The sequence below is a fragment of the Leopardus geoffroyi genome, chromosome X (genome assembly GCF_018350155.1).
Source record: "Leopardus geoffroyi isolate Oge1 chromosome X, O.geoffroyi_Oge1_pat1.0, whole genome shotgun sequence".
NCBI lineage: Eukaryota > Metazoa > Chordata > Mammalia > Carnivora > Felidae > Leopardus > Leopardus geoffroyi.
Genome location: NC_059343.1, coordinates 111,920,379 through 111,945,822, shown reverse-complemented (window position 1 = coordinate 111,945,822; position 25,444 = coordinate 111,920,379). Strand labels below are relative to the sequence as shown.

General features: G+C 42.7%; 1 protein-coding gene across 2 annotated transcripts in view; it reads left to right on the top strand.

Annotated features, from left to right (window-relative positions):
* The window catches only part of PABIR2 (PABIR family member 2), a 205,457-nt gene that overhangs the window by 172,950 nt on the left and 7,063 nt on the right, over positions 1–25,444 (top strand). Inside the window, exon 10 of one of the 2 annotated variants that reach the window (XM_045470827.1) lies at positions 2,824–2,895. The exons of the other annotated variant lie outside the window; for it this stretch is intronic. Within the exon in view, the coding sequence (XP_045326783.1) occupies positions 2,824–2,895 (72 nt within the window). The remainder of the gene's footprint in view (positions 1–2,823; positions 2,896–25,444) is intronic. 2 annotated transcript variants of the gene reach the window in all.

Here is a 25,444-nt window from a genome sequence, read left to right as displayed (position 1 = left end):
GTAAAAAATACAATTTTGCTTCTTAAGTAGACAAAGCACCAAAGGGGGCAGGGAGGAGGGCTGCCTAAAAATTCCTGTTTTAACTCGCTATCAGCGAAAGAAGATTCTAGTACCAGAAAGGCACTGTGAGCCGTGTTTCCCGAGGAGGCTTGCCTGGGAACACAGAAAGATAGCCACACCCTTTGAAGTTTGCTGGGAGCTTACAAAGGGCAGCGTTGTTTCCACTGAGGAAGAATGATAGCCCCGCATAATGGTGTCCTTCTTCTCCAAACCCCAGACCTTATGTGATGAGGGGCAAGTGAGCCTGCAGGCCCAAGCAAAGGGGGAGGGGGGAATGCTCGGCAAGACATGCATGCTTTTAGCTTGCTTCCGAGTCAACGTGGAAGGTCTTCCTAGGAAGATTGTATGGTCCAAGTCAGGAGTCTGGTTCCACTCTATTCCCAGGAGGACTGCTAAACCATACCAAGATGCCTTGTTCATTTGACGATGGCTGATAAAAATTTCCAGGTGGACATATCTTCCATCATGCTTGATAGACGTCGGTGAAACATGGTGTGAACTTAAAGGTTATAGGCATAAAAGATCGTTGAGAAAAAAAATGGCTAAACCCATGGTTTTAAATCAGAATGGGAATGGGTAGGATTTCCAGTGCTGGGATTCCTAGCGCACAAAAGGGGAAGGTCGGTAGGCTGGCAATAGCTGTCAAAGGCAGCTCGTCCACCAGTTATTAGGAAACAGAGCCCCCAAATTGAGCTTTAACATCGCCCTGACCAACTTCAGGATGCCTGTGGTATTGCATCATGCATGCGTATGTCAGGGACCACTTCCAAAATTCTGACTCATTTCCCAGGCCAATGAAACCATGTCAGCATATGAGTTTCATTCCTGGTGTCATCCCAGGGAATTTTTGTCAGCCCTGGTGCCTGGGAATGATTCCATTAGACCTGGGAGGAGCGGTGTGGTGCCATGGCAAGAGCCAGGCGAAGCCCTAAGCTCCAGCCCTAGCTCTGTCGCCAATTAACTGTCATTCCAAGTGAGTCTTTTAACCAATCTGTATCTCGGTTTCTTCAGCGGTTAGAAAGAGACTGTTTAATGAGATGATTTCGCCCCTTCTGCCTTTAAAAATAAAAACGTCTGTTTCTTTGTGCTGAATTTGACAAAAGATCGTTGTGGATATGCAAATCATCTGTTTGATCATTTTTTTTTTTTTTTTTGAGATCTGTAAGGAGTCTTGAAGATCGTCTAGTCCAACAACCCCTTTGTCGTACAGATGTAGAAACCGAGAGCCAGAGAGGAGAAGGGAGTTGTTCAATTAGTGCAGAATCAAGGTTTAGAGATCAGGTTTCTCGATTCCCAGTCCAGCGCATTTTCCACTACATTTATTTTTAAATCAGAGTAATGCATGAGCATGGTTCAAAAATACCAAATAGTACAAGAGAGCTTGGAACAAAAAACAACAGTTCTCGGCCCCACCCCTAGTCCCACTCCTCAGGGGCAACCATTTTTAACAGATTCTGTTTTCAGTTGATCTGGTGGTTACTTCGGCATCACTAAATAATATGCCTCTACTCCTATTTCTTGGTTTATCCATTTTGGATCTTATCTACTGACTCCCGGCTATAAAAAAAAAAAAATGAGCTCACTTAACATTACTCCCAACCTCCCCTCTTTCCTCCACCTCCCCATGTTTGATAGTGTTATCTTTATGAGATTTTTTTTCATTCACTTTTTAAAGTAACATATGGTAAAATTTACTATTTTTGGTGTATAGTTAGTTTTATGACTTAAGACAAGTATATAAAGTCATGTAACTACCACCACAATCAAGATATAGAACAGTTCATTACCCCCCCCCACCCAAATTTTCCCATGCTGCCTTTTGTAATCAGTCCAGCCTTCTACCCCCAACCCCAGATAACCACTGCCCTGTTTTATGTTGCTATAATTTTGCTTTTTCCAGAATGTGATAGAAATGGAACAATGGAGTATGTGATCTTTTGAGATTGCATCTTTCACTCAGTATAATTACTTTGAGATCCATGTATCAATAGTTCATTCTTTTGTATTACTGAGTAGTATTCCATTGCATGGATGTACCACAGTTTATGCATTCACCAGGTGAAGGACATTTCGGTTGTTTCCAGTTTGATAGTATTATTTTTAGCCATTCCATTGGCTACCTTTTAAATTGCAATTGTATTCTTAAACCCATATTTCTTGAGCCATCATCCACTATCTATGAAGTAGATCTTCTTCAGCATAGTAAATGCTTTTGATTGGATTTTAAACATGATACTTTCATTCATTTACACTCGGTTTTAACTCAATTTCATTTGAGGGTGTAACTTTTTTTTTTTAATTTTTTTTTCAACGTTTATTTATTTTTGGGACAGAGAGAGACAGAGCATGAACGGGGGAGGGGCAGAGAGAGAGGGAGACACAGAATCGGAAACAGGCTCCAGGCTCTGAGCCATCAGCCCAGAGCCCGACGCGGGGCTCGAACTCCCGGACCGCGAGATCGTGACCTGGCTGAAGTCGGACGCTCAACCGACTGCGCCACCCAGGCGCCCCAAGGGTGTAACTTTTCATGGGGGTCGGAGGGGTGGATTAAATGCTATCCAGCAGCCCTATTCAGGGCTACAGCTCTTCTAAATGGCTCCTGCAGCATAGAGGGCCTTCTCTAGTACCAGACGTGCTTGTTGCTGGGAAGATATACATGTACTTTCTTTTCTGACCATTGCTAACTCAGATAGTAATTTTGGGGAAAAAGACCTTTCTTCATGTGGATTTCAGCTTTTGTCTGTCATGCTTTTTCTGTTCCAGCTGCCTTCACCAGCGAGCACAAAGCCACATTTCAAAGGAGACTGACAAATTATCCCCAGCTGCCAGAAGGAGGTTAGCTTTCTGTGTGTTCTGTGTCCCCCTTCTCCGATAACCAACAGGTTAATTTTCTACAAGGAACTGACAAAAGCAGAAATTGTCTTTTTACCCCAAATGGGTTTTTTTTTTTTTTTGCTCTTTTAAAAGATGTGAATTTGTAATATTCCTCTCCATTCATGCCCAAATGTATGCTGGGAAATACAGCATAAATGATCACAACTGAACGTTTATTATTTGCAAGATTCATATTAATGCATTTTTAAAGTGTTTACCAGAGCCAAATTATTTTTTAAATTTGTTAGCACAGTGTCTTTCCTCAAAGAGTAGCCATTTAAAGACTGAATGATATCAGCCTTGGCTATAGAGATGTGTATGTTATTCTATTTCACTTGCTTTTTGAACATTCTTTGTGTATGTACCTTATCTACTTAGGATTTACACTGCATAACAAGAGTGAGTCTAATACCTGCACAGTACCCTACACATAATAGGTGCTCAGCAAATGCCTTTTAAATTAAAATGGTCCAAAATAGTGTTATGTATACATGAGGGTGAAGTATTCGGGATTAATGCAATGAAGCAGGCACTCTCGAACACTACTGGGAATGCAAATTGGCACAACTCTCCCACAGGGCACTTTGACAACATGTGCCAAAACCTTAACAATGTTCTTCTTCTTTCACCCAGTTATTCTCTTTCTAAGGACTTATCCTAAAAAAAAAAATAATAGAGATGCACAAAAAAATATAAATATGAGGAGATTCATTGTAACATCTTTTAAAATAGAGGAAAAGTAGAAGCAGCTTAAAAGTTGTCCTTACTACGAAATTCTATGCAGTAACATTTATACCATGAAATGCTAGTTATTTACAATCCTGTTTAGAAGATACACAATGAACATACAGTATGATCCCATGTGCGTGCACTCGCTTGTGTGTGTGTGTGTGTGTGTGTGTAGAAAAAAGAAGACTGAAAAGAAATAAATAGAAATATTAATACGGGTTACCTCTAGGTTGTAGGATTATGAGTGACTTTCATTTTCTAATTTCTGTAATTTCCAAATTCCTTACAATGAGCTTGTATTACGTTATAATCTGAAAAATATCTTTTCCACTTGGAAGAAATAGACTATTTCTGACAGATTGAGGGCTTATACTCATAAAGCCCTAGCAGTAAGATATGGAACCATTTCTCAAACCAAGATCAACCCTTCAGATGTCACGTGGAAAGTCACAGCAGCGTTTAGTTTTCAGAAAGACAAAATGAAACCCAGAAGTCTCGTGTTTAAGCATTATGAGCCCAAGTTTGGTATTGAAAGGCAAATGTGTTCATCCTTTTCTCTAGGCCTAGTTAGATTTCATCCTTCTCTCTTCTCATCCGCACCCCTTTTTCAACTGTAGAGATATGTGGAACAAATGTTGAGCAAACTGGAAATAAATAAAATCCAATGGCTTTAAAATACCACAAAACCCTCCCTTCCTGTGTACTAATGGCTACCTGCCCACTGTACTCCCCGGAGTATAGGGCTGGAATCAGCCAAAATGGAGGCTTTTCTGATTCAAGCGTGAATACTGCAAATGCTCACAAGAGAGAAAAACTTCTGTCCGTAAAGATTGAGACACACCACGTACAACCTTCTCTCTCCCCTGCGTTCTTAGTTTCATATAATATAAACTAGTGAGCTCTGCTGGGGGCAAAAAAAAAAAAAAACTAAGTAAAAAATCATAGAAGGTGATACAGTAAGGACTATTCAGAGAAATCTCAGAATCCTAGAGCTTGAAGGAAAACATTCCAACAAGCATAAGGCTCCTTCCAAATACCAGACACTATGCCAGCTTATCTCATAACAGCTATCTAGCAATGCATCCCATTTTACAGATGAGGAAATCAAAGCCCTGGGAGGGGTTGTAAATTGCCTTAAATCAGTTGGTTGCCTACAAAGTTTGGGCTAGGTCCTACATCTTCTGGAGACTCAGATGAAAAGATGGGGTTTTCTAGTATAATCTTCCCCTCAGTTCCAAACAGTCCAAATATTTACTGTGCAGTTGCGCTTGGGTATTTTGTTAATAGCTCGGGCTAATCAGGTCCAAAATCAAACTCACAGCCTTCCCCTTGTCTCCCAGTCACCCAGAATCCAAACCAAAATCTGATTGTTTTCTTACTCTCTTTCACCCCACTCTGTAAACAAGTCCTGTCAGTTTTTTCCTTCAAAAAAACCTCCAGATCCTATGCAACCCATAAGACAACCCAACCTTCACCTCCTGAAGAAATCTCTCATCCGGGAGCAGTTAGCATTTGGTCAGCAGCATTCTTCCATGTGACAAACCTATATTGAGTGTCTACCATACGCCAGGTCCTGAGATGGATAATTCGCTTGTTGTAGCTCCCCAACTAGACATTAAAAACTCTGGGAGTCTAGAGTATGAGCTTCTCCACAGCCTTTTACATACCTATTGCAGCTCTGGGCACGTATTGAAGACTTGTTCGTTCAAGAGTAGAACAGATTTAAGGAATCTGTCACCAGCTTGGCAGCTGGAGAACTCTGGGGATGCCTTAATCTGTGGTTCTTCCTCAGCATCTCACAAGCCACAAAGGTATGATCCACTCATTCAGTGAAGACAGCATATCCAAATGTAGCTTTTTAACACCATACCTTAACAAATAAGTAATGAGATTTAACTAATATGAGATGTGGGATCCTCAAAGTCAACTGGGGACTTCTGCCTCCAAGAAGATGGAGTAGATGCACTGTTCCTCATTCCTTCCACTAAGTACAACTAAAAACCCTGGACATTATATGTAAAACAAACATGAGAAGACCAATAAAGATGCAGAGAAGAAGGCCGACTGGCCGAGGACCTCACGAACCAAAGAATGACATGGTAATGCGTTCAACAATTACTGTTCTATACCACAGGAAAAATTGTGACTCCCACCTCACCCCTGCCAGCAATGGCCAAGTGAGGAGCCTGACCTTCTACTCCAACCCGGCAGTAACAGGGCAATATCCCCTCCTTTCCCCTCCCAGAGTAGCATCAGGAAAAAAAAAAAAAAACAGCTAAAACAGGGGGTTTGAATAAGATCCAGGGTTTCATTACATAATACCCAAAATGAACAGTATTCAATTTAAAATCATTCATTACACCGAGAGCCAGGAAGATCTCAAACTGAATGAAAAAACACAATCAGTAGATGCCAAAACCAAGATGACAAGGATGTTGGAATTATCTAATGAAGATTTTGAAGCCGCTGTCATAAAAATGCTTTACTCAGCACCTACAAACATGTTTGGAACAAATAAAAAGAAAGTCTCAGCAAAGAACTATAAAGTCTCAGTAAACAAGAATATACAGAGGAGAACCAAATGGCAATTTTAGAACTGAAGACCTCAGTGGCTAGGCTCAAAAGAACAGAGGAGACAAATGAAAGCATCAGAGAATTTGAAGATATAACAATAGAAATTACGCAGAGAGAAAATAGACTGGAACTCAAATGAATAGTGCTTCAGGAACCGGTGATGCTGTAAGAACAGAGGAAAAAGAGAAAAGCTGAAAATTTCCAAATTGGGGGAAAGGTAGAAAAATACATTCAAAAAGTTGAGAGAACCCCAAACAGGATGACTCCAATGCACACTCAGACATATCATAGCCAAACTTCCGAAAACTAAAGGCAAAGAAAAAAATCTTGAAAGCAGACAGAGGAGAAAAGATATTACTTGCAGGAAAACAATATTTTGAATAAGGAAATTGGCACCTTTTTCAAGTGCTAAACCTGCCAACCCAGAATCCTATATCATGCAAAAGTATCCTTCTGGAATGAAAGGGAAATAATGACATTCTCGGATGAAAAAACTCTAAGAGAATCTGTCAGCATCGCACCTACCCTAAATGAGCAGCTAAAGGATGTTCTCTAAACAGAAATGATTAAAAAAAAAAAAAAAGAATTTCTTGGAACATCAGGAAGAAAGAACACAATGAAAATGTGAATAAATTAAATAGACTTTCCTTCCCCTCTTGAGTCTTCAAAATTATGTTTGGTGGTTGAAGCAAAAATTATAACACTGTCTGATTGAGTTTTAAATGCATGTAGAGGAGATATTTAAAATAATTATATTATAAACTGGGGAGGGCAAAGGGACATAAATGAAAGTAAGTTTTCTACACTTCCCCAAACTGGTAAAATAACACCACCATTAGACTGTGATAATTTATGTATATACAATGTAATACCTACAGGAACCACTAAAATCTATACAAAGATATACACTCAAACCATTACAGATAAATCCAAATGATATTCCAAAAAATATTCAAGTGACCCACAGGAATGCAGGAAGAAGAAAAACAGAGAAATGAAAAACAGAAAACAAAAAATAAAATGGCAGACACAGACCCTAATATATCAACAATAATGTTAAATGTAAATCATCTAAATGCATCAATTAGAAGACAGAGATTGGCAAAGTGGATAAGAAAAACATTACCCAACAATATGCACTCTAAAAGAAACTCACTTCAAATATAATAATATAGGGAGATTGAGAGTAAAATGATGGAAACACATATCTTATGCAGACATTAATCAAAAGAGAGCATGGGTGTCTCTGGCTCTATTAATATCAGATAGGCTTCGGATTGAAGAAAATTAGCAGAGACAGAGTGGGACATTATATGTGACAATGATATAATGATAAAATGGTCAGTCCATGAGGAGGATGTAGCAATGCTAAATGTGTATGTGGCAAACAACTGAGCTGTTTTTGAAGCAAAATATGTGAAGCAAAAACTGATAGAACTGAAAGGAGAAACAGATAAATCCCAATTGCAGGTAGAGATATAAACACCCCTCTCTCCATAATTGATAGGACAGCTAGGCAGAAAACAGACATAAAAGAACCTAACAATACCATCAACCAACAGGGTCTAATCGACAGTTATAGGACACATTATCCAACACCAGCAAGATACACATTCTTTTCAAGTACCCATGGAACTTGAGGGACCACATTCTGAACTATAAAACAAACTTAAACATATTTAGAAGAATTAAAACCACACACAGTGTGTTCTCTGACCATAATGGAATCAAATTAGGAATCAACAACAGAAAGGTAACAGGAACATATCCAAATACTTGAAATTAAATGACATACTTCTAAATAATCCACAGGTCAAAGAGGAAGTCTCGAGAGAAATAAAAAATACATTGAACTAAATTTCAAATAAGAACGCAACATTTCAGGGGCGCCCAGGTGGCTTAGTCGGTTAAGCATCTAACTCTTGATTTTGGCTCAGGTCATGATCTCACACAGTTCGTGAGTTTGAGCCCTGTGTCAGACTCCACACTGTCAGTGCGGAGCCTGCTTGGGATTCTCATTCTCACTCTCAATCTCTCTCTCTCAATAAGTAAATAAACTTTAAAAATGCAACATTTCAAAATGTGCGGGACACAGCAAAAGCCATGCTGAGAGGGAAATTTATAGCACTAAATACACACATTAGAAAAGAGGAAAGGTCTGAAATCAGTAAATCTAAGCTCCCACCTCTAGAACCTAGAAAAAGAAGAGCAAAACAAACACAAAGGAAACAGAAGGGAGGAAAAACCATAAAGAGCAGAAATCAATAACATTGAAAAGAGGAAGACAATAAAGAAAATCAATGAAACAAAAAGCCATTCCTTTGTAAAAATCAATAAAATCAACAGATTTCTAGCAAGACTGACAAAGATAAAAGAGAGAACAAATAACCAATATCAGGCCAAAACAGAAGATATTACTATCGACCCTGCAGACATCAAAAGGATAATAGGGGAATCTGAAAAGCAGAAGCTACCACAACTCACCAAAAATAAATATAGTGAGTAGCCCTATAACTATTAAGCAAGTTAAATCCATAATTTTTTTTTTCCAACGTTTATTTATTTCTGGGACAGAGAGAGACAGAGCATGAATGGGGAGGGGCAGAGAGAGAGGGAGACACAGAATCGGAAACAGGCTCCAGGCTCTGAGCCATCAGCCCAGAGCCTGACACGGGGCTCGAACTCCCGGACCGCGAGATCGTGACCTGGCTGAAGTCGGACGCTTAACCGACTGCGCCACCCAGGCGCCCCTAAATCCATAATTTTAAAGCTCCCCCAAAAGAAATCCCTAGGCCCGGATGGTTTCACAAAGAATTCTACCAAACATTTGAAGAAAAAGTAATGGCCATTATACATAATCTCTTCCAGAAATTAGAAGTAGTGGGAACATTTCCCTATTCATTTCATGAAGCTAATATTACTCTGGTACCAAAACCAAAGCTAGTACGAGAAAACTACGGGTTAGTATCCCTCATAAATATAGATGCAAAAAATTCTTAACAAAATATTAATAGCATATATTCAGCAACACAAAGGAATTCTATGCCATGACCAAGTGGGGTTTATTCCAAATATGCAAGTCTGGTTCAATATTCAAAAATTAATCAATGTAAACCACCATATTAACAAGCGAAAGAAGAAATATGACATGATTGTATCCATTGATGCAGAAAAGGCACTTGGCGAAAGTTAACATCCATTCCTGATACAAATCTCTCAGCAAATGAGGAATGGAGGGGAACTTCCTCAACGTGATAGAGGGTGTCTACAAAAATACCTACAGCTAACATTACATTTAATGATAAAAAAAACTGAATGCTTTCATCCTAAGAACAGGAAGAAGGCAGGCATGTCCACTCTTAGCACTTATTCAACATAATGCTGGAAGTTCTAGCCAGTACAATAGGGTCAGAAACGAAAATAGAAGGCATACAGATTAGAAAGGACGAAATGAAACTTTTCCTATTTGGTGATAACATGATTATCTACATAGATAATTCCAAGGAATCTATTTTTAAAACTTCTAGAACTAATAAGTGAGTTCAGCAAGGTCACAGGATAAAAGATAAACATATAAAAATCAATTATATTTCTATATAAATGCAATTAATACATGGACACCAGAATCAAAAATACAGTACCATTTGTATGCCAAAAAAAAAAAACACAAAACCCTTGGATATATCTAACACAGTATACACAAGACTCATATGCTGAGGGGCGCCTGGGTGGCTCAGTCGGTTAAGCATCTGACTCGTGGTTTCGACTCAGGTCATGATCTCGCGGTTCGTGAGTTCAAGCCCCGCATCAGGCTCTGTGCTGACAGTGCAGAGCCTGCTTGGGATTCTCCCCCTCCCTCTCTCTCTGCCCCTCCCCTGCTCACACTCACTCTCTCTCTCTCTCTCTCTCTCTCTCTCTCTCTCTCTCAAATGAATAAACTTAAAAAAAAGGACTTACATGTTGAAAACCACAGAATGCTAATGAAAGAATAAAAGAGGTAAAAAAATAGAGAGACATGGCACATTCATGGGTTTGAAGACACAGCATAGTAAAACTATCAGTCTCCCCAAATTGGTGTACAGGTTTCACATAATTCCTACTCAAAATCCCGGCAAGACTTTTGTTGGATTTTATCTAAAATTTATACAGAAAGTCAAAGAAACTAGAATAGCTAAATTTTAAAAAAGAATGAAGTAGGAGGAATCAGTTGGCCCTATTATCTATCTATAGTCTGTGTAGTATTGGCAGGAGAATAAACACACAGACCAATAGAACAGAATAGAATCCATAAATAGACTTACATAAATATGGCCAACTGATTTTTTAAAGTACAGATGCAGTTCAATGAAGGAAAGATAGATTTTTTGACAAACAGTACTGGAGAAATTGGATATCCATAGGCTAACAGAAAAAAAAAAATAACCTTGTACTAGTCAGGGTTCTCTTGAGAAACAGAACCCAGAGAGAGGGAGGGAGGAAACGAGGCAGGGAGAGAGAGAGAGAGAGAGACTAGAGAAAGAAAGATTTATTTTTAAGAGATTGGCTCATGTGATCGTGGAAGCTGGTAAGTCCAAATCTTCAGGATAGGCCAGCAGGCTGGAGACCCAGGGAAGCACTGATGTTGAAGCTAAAGTCCAAAGGCAGTCTGCTGGAGAATTCCCTCTTCCTTAGGAGAGGTCAGTCTTTTTCTTAAGGCCTTGACACGATTAGTTGAGGTCCACCTATATTAAGGAGGGTAATCCGCCTTATTAAAAGTCCCCTGAATTAAATGTTAATCTTTTCTTTATTTTTTTTTAATTTTTTTTAACGTTTATTTATTTTTGAGACAGAGACAGAGCATGAACGGGGGAGGGGCAGAGAGAGAGGGAGACACAGAAATCGGAAGCAGGCTCCAGGCTCTGAGCCATCAGCCCAGAGCCCGATGCGGGGCTCGAACTCACAGACCGCGAGATCGTGACCTGAGCTGAAGTCGGACGCTTAACCGACTGAGCCACCCAGGCGCCCCTTAATCTTTTCTTTAAAAAAAAAAAAAAAAAACCTTCACAGCAACATCTAGGTGTTTCCCCAAATATCTGGGTACTGTAGCCTAGCCAAGTTGATACACAATTAACTGTCACAAACTTCGTCCTAAGTCTCATACCTTATACAAAAATTAACTCAAACTGGGTCATGGACTTAAATGTAAAAAACTATGAAACTTGAAAAACATAGGAGAAAATCTTCAGGATCTAGGGCTAGGCAGAATTCATAGACTTGATCCCAAAAGCATCACGTATAAAAGGAAAAATCAATAAATTAGACCTGATCAAAACTGAAAACTTTTGCTCTGTGAAAACCTTGGTAAGAGGGTACAAGGGCAAGCTACAAAGTGGGCAAATGTATTGCAAACCATATATCTGACAAATGACTCCTATATGAAGAACTTTAAAAAACTCAACAGTATAAAAACAGTCCAATCAGAAAACGAGCCAAGGGCATGAAGAGACTTTCCAGCAAAGAGGAAATATAGATGGTAAATACATGAAAAGATGGTCGCTATCATTAACCATTAGGGAAATGCAAATGTAGACCCCAATGAAGTGTTACTACACGACGATTAGAACAGCTAAAACAAAAAATAGTGACAATACCAAAAGCTGGCGAGAATGTAGAGAAACCAGATCTCTCAGGCACTGTTGGTGGGAATGTGAAACGCTGCAGCCACCCTGGAAAATAGTTTGGCAGTTTCTTATAAAACTAAACATGCAATTACCATAGGACCCAGCAATCATGCTCCTGGGCATTTATCCCAGAGAAATGAAAACTTATGTCCACACAGAATCTTATACATGAATGTTTATAGCAGCTTTATTTGTAATAGCCAAAAACTGAAAACAACCAAAATGTCCTTCGATAGGTGAATAATTAAACAAATTGTGGTATGATGAAAAGGAATGGCCACCAAGTCGGATGGATCTCAAGGGTATTATCCCGAGTGGCAAAATTGTTTGCACGAAGATCTCCATCCCTCACTCTCTACCCCTCACCCCCACCCTCCCCAATTGCAAACATTCTAGATTCAGTTCCCTAGGATTTAAAAGACAAATTAGCCAAAAGAAGCACCCCAAGTGATTTCAGCTTTGTGGCAATCTCTAAGGCAATGTTTCTTATATATTATCATTATCATCCCTCATCTACAAGACATACACATCCAAGATGTCAGGATTTTCATGCTATGAGATCCTGCTTCTTTTGACTCATTTTCAAAGATGAAAGATGGATGGGGCGCCCGGCTGGCTCAGTTGGAAGGGCATGAGACTCTTGATCTCGGGGTCTTGAGTTCAAGTCCCACGTTGGATGTAGAGATCACTAAATTAATTAATTAACTAACTTTAAAAAAAAAAAAAGATGAAATACAAAGACCCACCTGAGTTGTGCTGAGATGAAGGGAGAAAATGATGGCCAGGAGCAGCACAGGAAGAAGAGTAGCAGGAAAGAAGGGAAGATAAAACCAAAAGAGTTGCAGGGACAGGATTGTGTTGACCTGTGCTCCAGCTCTGTAGCTTTGGTCTTAGGCATTCCACTGACACGTGCTCGCTATCTTCCCCATCTGCAGCCCCAGTTCTGAGTCTGCAAACTGATATGGAAATGTCTTTTCTTCAGGGAAGCCTTGCCAGACCCCAAGACTGGGTTAGATCCCTGTGTTATACACTCTCATGACACTTGAACCTAAGCTTGGTGTCATTTATCACAGTTGTAATGACATGTTTTGAGATTAACTATCTGATGTTATATAATGATGTGTGAGTTTTTCTATTTAATGTGTCTCTGACTTGGGACTGCAAACTCTATTAGCATAGGAACCCTGTCTCAGTTAACGTTTTTTTTTTTAAGTTTATTTATTTATTTAATCTCTACACCCAACATGGGGCTCAAACCCATGACCGCGAGATCAAGAGTTGCATGCTCTTCCAACTGAGCCAGCCAAATGCCCTGTGTCTTAGTTCACTTTTATATATTCCAGCACCTAAAACAGTGCTGGTCTGGAGAAGGTGCTCAGTACATATTTGTTGGATGAGTGAAAGGGAGGTAACAAGACCCAGATTGAATTAAGCATAGTTACTTAAAATCCTATTAAGGAATATAAACTTTGATTTGTATTTATTTTCTGTCTTACAAAAATAGGAAAAACATTACTTACCCCACTTACCACATCAGATAAGACTGAGTAGATATGAAAATGCTCTGGAGTGAAAAGCACTGTTCAACGACATGGGCTAATACTAATAAAGTGATGGCTTCATACCCTTTGAGCTTTGCAGGCCCATTGCACATTCTTTGAGGCATGAAATCCAAGCCGTGGATGTGTGATGAAAATGTGGACATCAGTGCTCGTGTGGCCATCATTGGGGGGTTCTTTCCACCCACCAAGGATCCCTCCAAACCCTCCAGTAGAGCCCAAGGGTTGGTGGAACCATTTGCTAGTTCAGAGTGCCTGTCCAGGTTAAATAAGGACTGGTACGTATCAAAAATTATGGTTTCTATGACCTATATTTATTTCCCCCAAGGGAAGAACTGAGTTAGTTGCAAGACCACAGAAGATGCGAGAGGAGACTCTCCTTTAGATTTTGATCTTAGGATCCAAATGCTGTCCATCAGGCTTCTCCAGATTTTTCATTCCCTGTCACTCACATTGGAGCCCTCCCCACCAGCCAGTAAGGAAGCACAGATTCTCCCAACGGAAGGGAAGGGGGGAGGAGTCACATGTTACACGTCAGTACATTTCAGGGACAAGCCCAACCTGTTTAGCCTTTAACACATAAGCTTGGCTTTTCTTCTCAATATCCCATGATTCAGCCCCAGGCCACCTAGGCTTCCCCCATGCCCTAGTCCCTTAGGAGAAACAAGGTCCTTGCTGGCTGAGTTCCACATTCGGTCCCCAAGTTACAGTGCACTCTGTAACTCCCCACAGCCACCTGACACCAGAGCTGTTGCTCAACCCTCCCTGTTCCCACGCCTGTGGTGCTTGAATTAGCTTCTCCCTGCACCCCCCCCCCCGCCCCGACTAAGTCAACCTCTTCCCAAGCTCCTCTTCTGCTTTCTGCTGTTCTTAACTGAATCCATCCCAGGTTTTTCCTCACCTTCTCCAGCCCGAGGTCTCTGTGTCCTTGAGTATTCCTCGGGCCCCCTTTTCCTTTGCTGACCAGATGAGAGTGGTTTTCAGCAAAATAGCTAGAGCTGGGAGTGACGAATCAAATCGTACTCAACGACAATCTATGCAAGGCCATTTTATGCTACTTTTCTACGTGCATACTTTTTGTGTATGAACCTTATTCCAAGTGCTCTGGGAAAAAAAAAATACAAGCACCAGAGCCTTATACATTGGGCTTTTCTAGGCTCAACTGCAATTTTGTAAGCAAGGAAAAAAAAAAGCGTATCAGTTCTTAAAACCAAGAAATACGTTGGCAGTTGAATGAAGTCAGAGAAAAGGATCATTGGGAAGCATCTGGCTGGCGCCACCCCTCACCCCTGGCCCCTTTCTGTGGTGTGCCTGGGCCCTCTCTTTATGAAACCGTCCGAGAGAACCAAGGGGTTTATCCTGTTGGGACCCACGAGGGGTGGCTTCATGAGAGAGGTATCTTCCATGACTTCTGGGGGAGAGAGAACCAGCTCTGGAGCCATCTCACCAGGCCTCAGCCCTGGTCACTTGCTAGGATGTGACCCACAGGCACAAGTGATGTAAACTCTCTGGGCCTCAGTTTCCTTCTAACGCGGGGATGATAACAGTGCCCACCTGAGAGTGTCCTGGACGGTAAATGAGGCAAGGCTCGTAAAGCCCTGGGTGCTGTGCTTGGCATATTGTAAGTGCTCAATAAATGTGAGTGAGGAGGAGTGGGGGGGGGGGGGGAGAAAGAGAAGCAGAAAGTGAGGAGATGACCTTGGATTCCACCAAATCAAAGGGGCCTGGCCACCCCTCTGTCTCCTTCCCCTGCTCCCCTCCCTCGACTCAAGGCTCCCTGCCTTTACCGGCCAAGACTGTGCTCCTGGGTACAATGTCACTCTCACCCTCCTGCAATGACCAAATCGCTTTAAGGCGGATGCTGTGCATTTTTGCAGATGAAGCCTGAGCTTGTGTTGGCTTATGGCGAATTTTAAAATTTCGAAGATTATGAGCTTGTTTACTAAATAAATATGTGCATTTGGATCTGTCACGTCCTCCCTTGCAGATGCCTTGTCCCCCTCCCGTTGCTGTGGGCTCCAGAAGCGGGGAAGGGGGGGGCAGTGGGGTGTGAAAATGCCAGTTGTTGGTCTTCTTGGACCCAAAAATTATTTACAGAGCTCAGGATTTATAGTCAGGAAGGAGTTCTTTTTTTTTTTTTTTTTTTTAACAGAAATGGGCAAATCCTAGATACTCTGTGTATACAAACCTCCTTTCCAAAAGTTATGAAAGGACATTTTAACTTTAAATGAGTGCCCTGTTGGCGATACATTCTCACTGCTAAGTTCCATCACAACGTGGCCTTGAGGGGAAGGTCACACGGAAATTGCCACCTTTGGGTCCTGAAATCCCCCAGCAATGCTGTGCCTCTGGAAGTAGGCAGAGGTCCTTCTCTGTGCCTCTGGTTCACTCTCCCACCCCTTTTGCATCTAATGTCAAAGCATAAGCCGGTAACATATACCAAGGGATAGAATTCGACCCAGGGTCAGGTCACCTTGAACAGTTCTGTACAGAAGTCCAACTTTCAATTCTACCCCCCATGGAAGTTGTCCCCTCCTGCAGCTGCTCTCCACCAGCTGCCTGGCCAGCTGCTATGAGGCCCAAATTACCTCCACCTCCGGGTCCCATCCATACACTCCCTGGGGCTCGTTCGCCCGGCCCATGAGCTGGAATTGCCCATATCGGAAGTCAGCCCTGGTTTTCTCCACTATTTTTTATTTTCACAAAAAAAGGGCAACTTCTAGACACCCCGCACTCTCAGCACATGGGGCATGAGATGAAACAAAAGCTTGCTGAATCAGACCCCAAGAACCAATCAGGAAGTTACATGTGTTCAAAAGGACTGGCTTAATGGGTCTCTTTCAAATATATATATATATATTTTACTTTTAATCACATCATGTAGGGTAGAACCCTCACTCTCCTTTTCCAATTCCTTGTTTTCATAGTTGAGGTGATTCATATTTTAAAATAGAGATGGGGCAAACCCTTCCTTGGTAGCGTTCGGGAATAACCGGTGCGAAAACGAGGCTGGGAGCTCACAGGGAAAACAAGAGGTAAAGAATTAAGGATTCAGGATCCAAATCACTGTTGCTTCTGTGTTGAGAGGTTGTCACACGGGCAATTAAGTGTTTCTTAACTTCCCAGCAATGTAGTTTGAAAATCAGCACATCAAATAAAATATTTAACACCCAGGAAAAGCCAAATGCATATTCTGCATGTGTGTCCCTAAGTGGTATTTTTATGGAAGGAAACCTTATTCGAAACAAATGTCAGAACAGAAGTCGAGCTTATGAAAGGCGCTGAGAAACCACAGCACATAAGGTTTTAAATGTGGCCCATAAAAAGCATCACCCTCGGCCTCAGTCCTGTCCGTGGTCAGCATGTGTATCTGAAGCATGTGTTCATCTACCTGTGTGTACAGGTGTCTGTACTCATTTGCGTATGTTTCACAGCCAGACCAGGTGGTCAGGTTGCTTCCGTGTGTAAAAGACAAATGGAAGTGGACCAGTGGATCCGTCCCTTTGCACCCGACTGCGTGGTCTCGGGACGAGGAAGGAATCTCAAAATGGTGGAAGGGGTTGTATCTGGAGATCCCTTGAGGAGCTCGCTGAGACCAGTCTGAGAATGAAGCTGTTTTCTGCCCACAGCAGAGAGACACAAGGGCCCTAGCCCCAAAGTGGGGAGCCCTGATCCAGCCTCAAGCCTCTGTCTGGGTACCTTGAAGGGTATTGCACGTAGCCTGGGCAAGAGAAAGGAGAGATTCGGGGTTGGTCACGGTCCACGACCAGGGGAGGCCCCCGAGATAGAGATGGTGTGCAGGCCGAGTCGGGGAGAGCTTGCCATTTCTTTCTCTCCTTTCCCGGATGCCTGCCTGCCACCTCGCTTTTTTCATTCATTTGTACATACATTCCTCAAGTATTTACCGAACACCTATTTCAGGCATACGCCTGGGCTCGCCAGGGCAGGAGTATACAGAAGACGTTTGTTTTCTCCTCTCCCTCTCAATGGTTCTTCTCTCCTTCTCTCCCCCCATAATTCAGTGGTAACGGGGTGGACGGAGGAATATCCAAAATTCATCCCTGTAGGAGATATCTGTGCCAGGAATTTCCGGCAACCCCCAAGGAGAGTGGCAGATTGATGGCACTCTCGTTGGGACTAACAAGGGGGTGGAGGGAGGTGGCGGGGGGGGGGGGTGGAAGGAAGCCTGTAGCCAGGCCGTCTGCCCAAGCCTATTCTATAGTTCCCATTTATCGGGCCCTTGCTCTGTGCCAGGCCCCATACGTGCAGTTTCCCATAACTCGTTCAATCCCCCAGACCACAAGGTATTTGTTACAACTGGCCCTGTTTTAGACGAGGAAACTGAAGCCAGGAAGGGGAAGTGACTTGCCCAAGGTCACACAGCTAGGAAGTGACAGAGCCCCATATCTCCAACTCCCAGGCCTTTGAAAAACTCAGGTGTGGTTTAGACTCCAGCACAAAAATAGATGAGGAGCTTCCAAAATGTGCTGGGAAATCTGTTTCAATGCAGTTACTTGAGTTTCTATATTCAACAGTAGTAAGTTTGTGGTGCCTGGGTGGCTCTGTCGGTTAAGCGTCCGACTTCGGCTCAGGTCATGATCTCGCAGTTTGTGAGTTCGAGCCCCGTGTCAGACTCTGAGCAGATGGCTTCAGATTCTGTCTCCCTTTCTATCTGCCCCTCCCACGCTCACGCTGTCTCTTCCTCTCTCTCTCTCTCTCTCTCAAAAATTAATAAACATTAAATTTTTTTAAAAAAAACAGTAATAATTTTAACAATAGCTGATATTTGTTGAGTGTTCCCATGTCAGGAATTCTACAAGACAGTTTTAGACTCATGGTCTTATGTAATCGTCATATAAAACTATGAAGAATTATTATTATTATTATTATTATCCTCATTTTACAAATGAGGAAGACAAAGCTTAGAAAGTAACATGCCCAAGGTTCCACAGCTAGTAAAACCAGGGCAGTTTCATCCACGTCTCTGTGACACATCAAAGCCACTTAGCTACTATGACTGTCCTGCCTTAAACCCACCAGGACCTCATTACTTTCAAATAATGACTTCCTACTCGCCCCTTTTCTGTCCGTATAACAGTTTCACCCAATTGTGCTCTATAAGGTGAGCTAAGTCATTGTCTCCTCCGTAACCTCCTCACCAAGACCACTTACCATCCCCAATATCCAATTAGCCCAACCTGAGGTCCCAGGGATGTGTCCCTACAGGGGCATTAAGAACCAGAATATTACAAGCACCAAATTTCCAGTCACCCTTATAGGTTCATGGAATCTTAAGAACGTGGCAAAATAAAGCCGTAAGTTCTTAAATTTAGAAGTAATAAATGCTACTTAAAACTTGATTTAGGGGCGCCTGGGTGGCTCAGTCGGTTAAGCGTCCAACTTCAGCTCAGGTCACGATCTCGCGGTCCGTGAGTTCGAGCCCCGCGTCAGGCTCTGGGCTGATGGCTCAGAGCCTGGAGCCTGCTTCCCATTCTGTGTCTTCCTCTCTCTCTGCCCCTCCCCAGTTCATGCTCTGTCTCTCTCTGTCCCCAAAATAAATAAACGTTAAAAAAAATTAAAAAAAAAACTTGATTTAAATTTTTTAATGTGTATTTATTGTTGAGAAACAGAGACAGAGCATGAGCATGGGAGGGGCAGAGAAAGAGGGAGACACAGAATCCGAAGGACGCTCCAGGCTCTGAGCCGTCGGCACAGAGCCCCACGCGGGGCTTGAACCCACAAACTGTGAGATCATGACCTCAGCCGAAGTCGGACGCTTAACCGACTAAACCACCCAGGCGCCCCTACTTAAAACTTGATTAAACAAAAATACCCCCCTAGGTCTACAAACTCCCACAAGCAGAATCTCAAAAAGGGAGACAAGAGAGAAGTCTTCCTCTCTGAAAATCAGTTTATTTTATAAATAATGATAAGGTGGCCCTTTTGAGAGTGTTGCTTATCTAAGAGACTCAGAATCTAAAGGTACCTCATATTGATAAATGAACGTATCCCTTGAAAAAGACCATCCTTTATACTTCTTTAATCCTTCATTCTCTTTCCCCCTTGTTCTAGAGAACAGCCCCGGAAGAGCCAGGGAAGCTGCCATTTTGTGCCAAGAGATTCTCTTTCCATTTTCCAATAAAGCAAAGAACAAGGAGTGTCTCCCTTATCTCCCCATCCCCTGTCTGGGGTCATGCCCTCGAGGACTTATTCTATTTCAGCTTCTACCTCTAGGCAGCCAGAAAAATTACTCTGAACCACCCGTAGAATGAGCACCTGCTTCGGTTATTGTCCCAATGTGAACATGCTAATCCCTGGGCTTAGGGGAGGTTCGCCTTCCACGCAAAATGGTCAGGCCCTTCTAATGGGTCAACACCGCTGATCTTAATACCCCAGTCTTGATTTGGAACAGGTGGATGCCACAGTTGTTCAATTCTTGTTATGAGCCAGAGCATGGCTCGAACAATATAAGATTCTTCATAAAGAGTCTGACAGGATGCCAGATGGTATTATTGAGGGAAATAAACTCAATTCCTCTCTGTAACATCTCCAGCTAGTAGCTTCGACCAGGAATAAAGAGCACCCAGCCCTACTGCTTTCTTTATACTCACTAACTAGGCTTCTTTTTTTTTTTTTTTTTTTTTTTTTGAGCACCAAAACGTTGGTGAAAACCCGCCTTTTGTCAGGGCACTAGGGCTGCCTAGCCCTAGTTGTGTAGAACATAGTACTGATATAAAATTACCCACTGAATCTATATTTGGCTGTCTGTTCCCCTCCCCCCCCCCATTCTCATCCAAGCCCTGTCTGGAGATTCACAAACGTCCAGGCTTGGTAAATAAAGCCCAGCATTCTTTTTAAAGACGTGATGAAATCAGAAAAAGACACAGTCTCTGTCCTCGGGGCGGAATCGGGAATATGTGATTCCCCACTTCCGTAACAAATGTAAGACTTTGGGAATGTGTGGTACCCTTTTTCCATTCAGAAAGATTTATTGGGTGAGCCTGCAGGCCATTCTTCATAGTTTGGGGCTGCCATATTTGGTTGCTTTGTACAGAAGCCATATACATGTCCCTTGTCAAAATAGATTGGGAGGGCCTGGATATACTGTGTGTCCTCAAGTTCATTATGTTCTGGATATACATGCAGCTTCTGGAACAAATGTGTTACATGGAAATCAGGAATGACTGCTTGTTCTCAAGAAGCCTAAAATATAAGGAGCGATAAAATATAAACAGTGATTTTGAATTATCTTCTCTGAGTGCCTCTAAATTTCTGTCTCTCGTTTATGGCCTTTTTCCCCCCTCCATTTCCCCTGCTTGAAAAGCTATTAATTTCCCCACCTCCCCATCACCCTAGACTCTGATCCCCATAAACAATCTACGCTTTTTACGTCCTCTTTTTTCAACACTCCCTGTGTTTACTTTCTTAGAGTTGGCATATACTAGAAAGAAAGGTATGGAAGCTTCGTGAGCATCGCAGACGCTTTCAGTCCTGTCTTTGCCACTTACTGGTTCTGTGTCTTCAGTGAGTTTCCTAACGTCAATAAATGTTCATTTCCTTCCTTCCTTCTTCAAAGGAATTTTAGTTTCTATGGTCAGGCAGCTGCCTCTGATGAATGGCCCCGTCTAGTGGGTAGATTCGGTTTCCATCTTTGTTTCCCATAACTCAGGAGTGAAAAGAAAACTTTACCGAGTGAGAGGGGCCAAGGAAGCACACACTACCCGCTCAGCTGTGTCTGACTGGATCTGCCCTCTCCGGTCTGTGAATACTCCATCCTTCCTCTTGTCTTTTGCGAATCTTGGGCTATTCTAGAAAGCTTGGTCCTTGCCCCTCACTGCCACTTGCCATCTTAGAGCTTCACTCGGCTCTTCCCAGCTCTGGGATGTTGCTCCTGGATGCCCTCTGTGCTTTGGTTTGCTCAGCAACCTCGGCTGAGTTGGAGTTAGCTGTGTCTCCCTCTTCTGAGTAACTGGGCCACCATCAGACATTGGAGCAGAACTACGCCACATATCTTGGTGCAATAGTCCCTAGGCCAGGCCACTTCAGGGCTTTCTCTTCTTTTCCACAATGATTCACTCATAATGAATACAACATACAATGTTGTATACGGAGTAAAGGGGAAGAGAAGCCAGGTAGGCTGGTGGGAATGCCTGAGGCCCAAATCTACTTAGCCAACCTTGATCTTGGCCAAGGCTTTCTGCCCTCCTGGGATCCCATTTCCACGGTTTTAACATGTAATGCCTGTCTTTGGGGACCTTACAGGAGAGCTGCAAGGATCTAGGGAGATAACTGGAGAGAGCGCACGCTGTTGGGGGTTTTCTATGCAAAGAAAAGATATCCAAACTAAAGAAAATGTTTGAGGGGCACCTAGGTGGCTCAGTTGGCTAAGCGTCCGATTCTTGATTTTGGCTCAGGCGATGATCTCAGAGTCGTGGGATCAAGCCCTGCATCAGGCTCTATGCTTGGTATAGAGCCTGCTTGAGATTCTCTCTCTCTCTCTCTCTCTCTCTCTCTCTCTCTCTCTCTCTCTTTCTCTCTCCCTCCCTCCCTCTGCCCCTTCCACCCACTCTCTCTCTTTCTAAAAAAAAAAAAAGAAAGAAAATGTTTGAGACCTGTTGCCATATGTGACCCTTATATGTTCAAACAAACTTTTAAAATTCTTTGAATTCTGCAATTGTTAAAACATTGCTAAGAAGCATAAGTATAGAAAAGAAGCCATGACTACCTCCCTTCTAGGTTAAATAGAAAATGTTTATACTCTGGGCCACTTGCCCTACAGCTGTGCTGGAGCCTCCATGGATGAAGTTCCAAGGAGCAGAGCCCCAGCCTTTGCAATCCAGTGCAAGAAGTTTGGAAAAAGAACCCTTGGTGAGGAGCTTTCAGAAATCATGCCACTTTTTTTTTTTTTGAGAGAGACAGAGAGAGAGAGAGCAGAGAGAGGGAGAGAGAGAGAGAGAGAGAGAGAGAATCCCAAGCAGGCTCAGCACTGTCAGCACCAAGCACAACACGGGGCTCGATTTTGGGAACTGTGAGATCATGACCCGAGCCAAAATCAAGAGTCGGACGCTGAACCGACTAAGTCACCCAGGCGCCCAGATCGTGCCGCTTATAGAAAGGCCATGTCAGCTCCCCCAACATTTAGAGCAGAGCGGTGAGCCTCATTCTGAGTATCTTCCTTAACACTGTGACCCGCCGTCCATCTCCCCTTCCACCTGCCTCTTTTAAGCCCCAGTCACAACAAAAACCTGACTGGGGGCTCAGTCCCTGGTAGGTCGTATTCCATAGTCTTCCATGTTTCAGGTTTAGAGGCTCTGGGCATCAATGACATTGTGAGACTCTCAAAGGACCTATATATATAACCTATGCACACATGGGGTGTGCGTGCGTGCGTGCGTGCGTGCGTGTGTGTGTGTGTGTGTTCTCCCATGCCTGTGTTTATAATATACATGCTAATTATGAGCACATTAGGATACATAATTCTGAACACTATGAATGATGATATTTTGAATGCACACATGGGAACGCGCACGCAGCATCCTGTAATCGAACTTTAAAGACCCTATGATCTCCCGCCTGCCAATAGGACAGAAAGCCCTCTCCAGTCATCCTGACCAGAGCCCATCCCGCCTCTACCTGAATGCCTCCTGAGAACCAAGAAAACTTGGTTTCATCCCTGCCGTCTCCCTTCACTTTTGGACAACTTTTAGAATAAGAAAGTCTTCCTGATATGACACTAACCCCCCACCCCGTTCGGTTTCTCCTGTAGACGTCCAGCGCCAGCACCCCTTTGACTGGCTCCTCTTATCTTCACGTTGTCTCTGTTCCTTGTCTCACCATCTTTGTAATTCCGAATGGAATTTAAGGCTGTAGCAAGACACAGAGTCAGAACATACATAGTTGCAAGCTCTTATCTCAGGAAGGAAGCATGTGTGTCTGCTCAGTTGGTTAGGAAAATATATTTATTAGTTTGCAAGGGCCGCTGTACAAAGCACCACAAACTAGGTAGCTGAAAACAACAGAAATTTACTCTCTCAGTTCAGGAAGCTGCAAGCCCAAGATCAAGTGTCAGAAAGGCCATGTTCTCTCTGGTGGCTCTAGGAGAGGATCCTTCTTCGCCTCTTCTAGTTTCTGAGGTTGGCCGACAATTCTGGGTATTCTTGGGCTTCAAATGCTTCATTCACTCCAGTCCCGTGGCTGTCTTCTCCCATGTGTCTTCACGTTGTCTTCCCTCTGCAGGGTCCCTGTGTCCAAACGTCCCTTTTTTGTAAGAACGTCAGTCATAGTGGATTAGGGTCCACCCCAGTGACCTCATTTTAACTTGATGATTTCTGGAAAGACCCTATTTCCAAATAAGGTCACATTCTGAGGTACTGGGGGTTAGGATTTCAAATATGAATTTGGAGAGACACAATTCAACCATAAATATATATCTATATCTATATCTATATATATTATATAATATAATCGATATAATATAATATAATATAATATAATATAATATAATATAAATTAGATACATATAGAAAGAAGGAGGATAGGAGTGCCTGGGTGGCTTGGTTGGTTAAGCATCTGACTCTCTATTTCAGCTCAGGTCATGATCTCACGGATCATGAGATCAAGCCCCATGACGGGCTGTGTGCTGATAGCATGGGGCCTGCTTGGAATTCTCTCTCTCCCTCTCTCTCTGCCTCTCCCCTTCTTGCACACGTGCGTGCTCTCTCTCTCTCTCTCTCTCTCTCAAAATAAACTCTTTTAAAAAAGGAAGGACAGTGACCAAGGGTGGAGGTTATATATTATATTATACATATTGGCGTATAGCATATACATATGCATATGTTTGCATATATTACATACATATATTTCAAGTCTTGGCCCTTGAGAAAAATGTCATGAGGATCCTTTATTCTTTGTTAAGGGAATGATAGATTGCCAGGGCAAAGGAGACTTCTTTTTGTCATTAATACATATCATAATAGTATTATATGTCACATATGTATATATCATCAGGGATAATAATATAATAGGTCAGCATTTTACATTTATTTTAACGTCTGTACGTTACATATTTTTAATTACTTATATGTTACGATACACAAATGGTGAACACAAGTTCAACCTATTAAGTATATATATTTTTTGCAATGAGTTTTTTAAGTATAGCTGACCCACAATGTTACACATTATTTGCATATTTTAACCAAATATGAATTGCATAAGAACGTGCCAGGCCAACTCCCTGCCTCAACGATTTGGGACTGCTACGATAAGGGGCTATCACACTCAGTATCAAACCTTTGTTATATACAAGGTACGGGTAAGAGATATGGAGAGTGATATTTACCAATAAAATATGTGAAGATGGGGTCAACTTCGAAGCATTTTGGGGAGCCCTGTGGCTAGGCGACACTGAAACAAAGCCTGAAGTTGGCCTGGATCTCTCTCTTAGTCTGAAGTTGCAGAGTGCCGGGTGCCAGGCTAGCTCAGAGTGAGCCCAGGGTCCACTTGCGGGACGGGAGACTGAACCCATTTTGCCTCCGATTTCCCAGGAGCCTCTGGTGTTTTGTGATTTCTACCTCTGTGCTCGGGTCTGGCAGCGGGCACGTAGATGTGCCCTGAGGAGGAACAGATATGCAGCCCGTGGTTTAGCTTCCTCCTTCTGGCGGACGGAATCCCCTCCACGGGCAACTTCAGGGGGCCGTGACCATGTGCCTCAGTCAACCCAGTGAATCCAGCAAGCCCCTCGCAGGCTCTCCCAGGACCTTGTAGGCCGGAGGCTTCCCGTTCTGACTACACCGTCTCTCGGTTGCCTGGACTTGGCCTGGCTGGGGCTTGAGAATTTCTTTCTTCCCATGTAAAGCCAGACCAGAGGAGAAGAGCACCTTGTCTTCTCTCTAGAGGTTGACTTAGTTCACTCGCCCGAGACCATCAGAGTGGGGATAGCCTGTGACTCTGTGGCTGAATCCACTCATGCTGACACTGGTTGTTTGG